Source organism: Suricata suricatta, chromosome 12, assembly GCF_006229205.1.
Source record: "Suricata suricatta isolate VVHF042 chromosome 12, meerkat_22Aug2017_6uvM2_HiC, whole genome shotgun sequence".
NCBI classification, from domain to species: Eukaryota; Metazoa; Chordata; class Mammalia; order Carnivora; family Herpestidae; genus Suricata; species Suricata suricatta.
The window spans coordinates 10,521,044-10,523,233 of NC_043711.1; the positions used below are offsets into that span (position 1 = coordinate 10,521,044).

At 39.3% G+C, this 2,190-nt stretch overlaps 1 protein-coding gene across 1 annotated transcript in view; it reads left to right on the forward strand.

Annotated features, from left to right (window-relative positions):
• LOC115274362 (olfactory receptor-like protein OLF4) overlaps window positions 1-779 on the forward strand; it is a 3,162-nt gene extending 2,383 nt beyond the window's left edge. The window contains exons 2-3 of the mRNA XM_029917819.1: window positions 21-258; window positions 544-779. Of these exons, the coding sequence (XP_029773679.1) occupies window positions 21-258; window positions 544-779 (474 nt within the window). The remainder of the gene's footprint in view (window positions 1-20; window positions 259-543) is intronic.
• The last annotated feature ends 1,411 nt before the right edge of the window (window positions 780-2,190 follow it).

Sequence of the window (2,190 nt, forward strand, 5' to 3'; positions counted from 1 at the left end):
CCAACCTGTCCTTTGTGGACATCTGTGTCACCTCCACAACCGTCCCCAAGATGCTGTGGAACATCCAGACTCAGAGCAAAGTCATAACCTATGTGGACTGCATCACACAGATGAACTTTTTCTTAATCTTTTCAGGACTGGACCTCTATCTCCTGACCATAATGGCCTATGACAGGTTTGTGGCCATCTGTCACCCCTTGCACTACATGGTCATCATGAACCCCCGGCTCTGTGGACTGCTGGTCCTGGTGTCCTGGGTCCTGACTGTCTCGCATTCCTTGTTACAAACCTCAATGGTGTTGAGGCTGTCCTTCTGTACAGAGGTGGAAATCCCCCACTTTTTTTGTGAACTCGACCGGATGATCCAACTTGCCTGTTCTGACACCTTTCTGAATAACTTGGTGATGTATCTTGCAGCTATGCTGCTGGCTGGTGGTCCCTTCATTGGGATCCTTTACTCTTACTCCCAGATAGTTTTCTGCATATGTAGAATCTCATCAGCTCAGGGCAAGTATAAAGCATTTTCCACCTGTGCGTCTCACCTCTCAGTTGTCTCCCTATTTTACTGTACTGGCCTGGGAGTGTACCTTAGCTCTGCTGATGCCCAGAGCTCACACTCAAGTGCAACAGCATCAGTGATGTACACGGTGGTCACGCCCATGCTGAACCCCTTCATCTACAGCCTGAGGAACAGAGACATAAAGGAGGCTCTGATGAGACTCTCTGAGATGGCAGCTATAAAAGTTCCAATTTTCCCGGGGTTGAAAAATACCCCATGATTAGAGGCTTCATGGTCTCAGACAAAGAAATTGTGTGTGTGTGTGTGTGTGTGTGTGTGTGTGTGTGTGTGTGTGTGTTTAAGCAAATTATGGACATAGAGAATTCTTCTTTCACTTATTTTCTGGAATTTTTATTTTTTCAACTAATCGGTATAATTTAGTTACTTATTTATTATTATTATTATTTTTACCATTCTCTGATATGGAACCATTATTTCTTCATTTTCTTCCTTTACTTCTACCAACCACTGAGACGGAATGCTTTCCCATTTCTTTTTGTCTTCCTCAATTTTTTTTCATAAACCTTCTATAGTATTCAGTGTACAGATCTTTTACCTTTATTTGTGAATTGATTTCCAATCTGGGATATGGAAAAATTAGAGGTTCCCATTTATCTAATGGAACTGCTTAAATTTCTTAACAATAATTTTCTCCCAAATTACAAAAATCACTCCCATGTAATATGTCCTTAGTTTTCCTAAAAGAATAGTTATTTGATACTGTCCTGATGGAATAAATTCAACTTGACAAGTAGGCCATTTCTATTCTATTCTTTCTATTCTATACTAGTCTAGTCTAGTCTAGTCTATATCTAAGTACACAGTTATTCATTTTGTGTGTCATTCCTTTGTGTATCACTGCCTTATGTGGTCTTCTTGATGGACATACACGTGTGTTTTATAACAGGCCATTGGTTTTATTTTCCGAGTTGGTATCCTGTTCTCTTCTCAGGCTGTAGGTACCCATTGCTTACATTAGTCACTGGCAAAACTGATTATCAAATATGTATCTACAATGGAGTCTACACAGAAAAGGAAATTCAAATAAATAGAATGACTTCCTATGGCCTGGGAGTCAAAGATGGCCTCAAATATGATAAAGCAAATTTTAAATTGTCCTTTGTATTACTACGCCCCATATTTCTTTTCAAGCTATATACATCTCTTGATCAAGTATGGAATACCAATGACAGTGTTTAAGGGGATTTATTGACTGAGATGAATGATTGGTTACCTAATGCAGCCAAAAGACTTATAAATAAAAACCATTAAGTGATCCTGCAAGAAATTAAAGAATACAATAATAAATAGGATGGCATCCTGTGTTCATACTTAGAAATTTATAAGTTTAATTTTAGGATGGTTTTTAAATTTGTTTCCAAGCAAACCACCATTTAGATGTTTGGGTAATATTGCCATCTTAACAATTTTAATTGTATTTAAATATCTTCTAAAAGGACCACAGCTTTGCTGTAAAGCTGTGCTCCTCAGACCAGGACCTGCAGCATCAACTCCACCAGGGAGCTTGTTAGAGAAGCAGAGTCACTCGAGTCCCTGGGAAACTACAGTCCCTGGTGAATTGTGTGCACAGTGAGGCTAGAGAAGCCTTCCAGTGGAATAGATTTTCACAC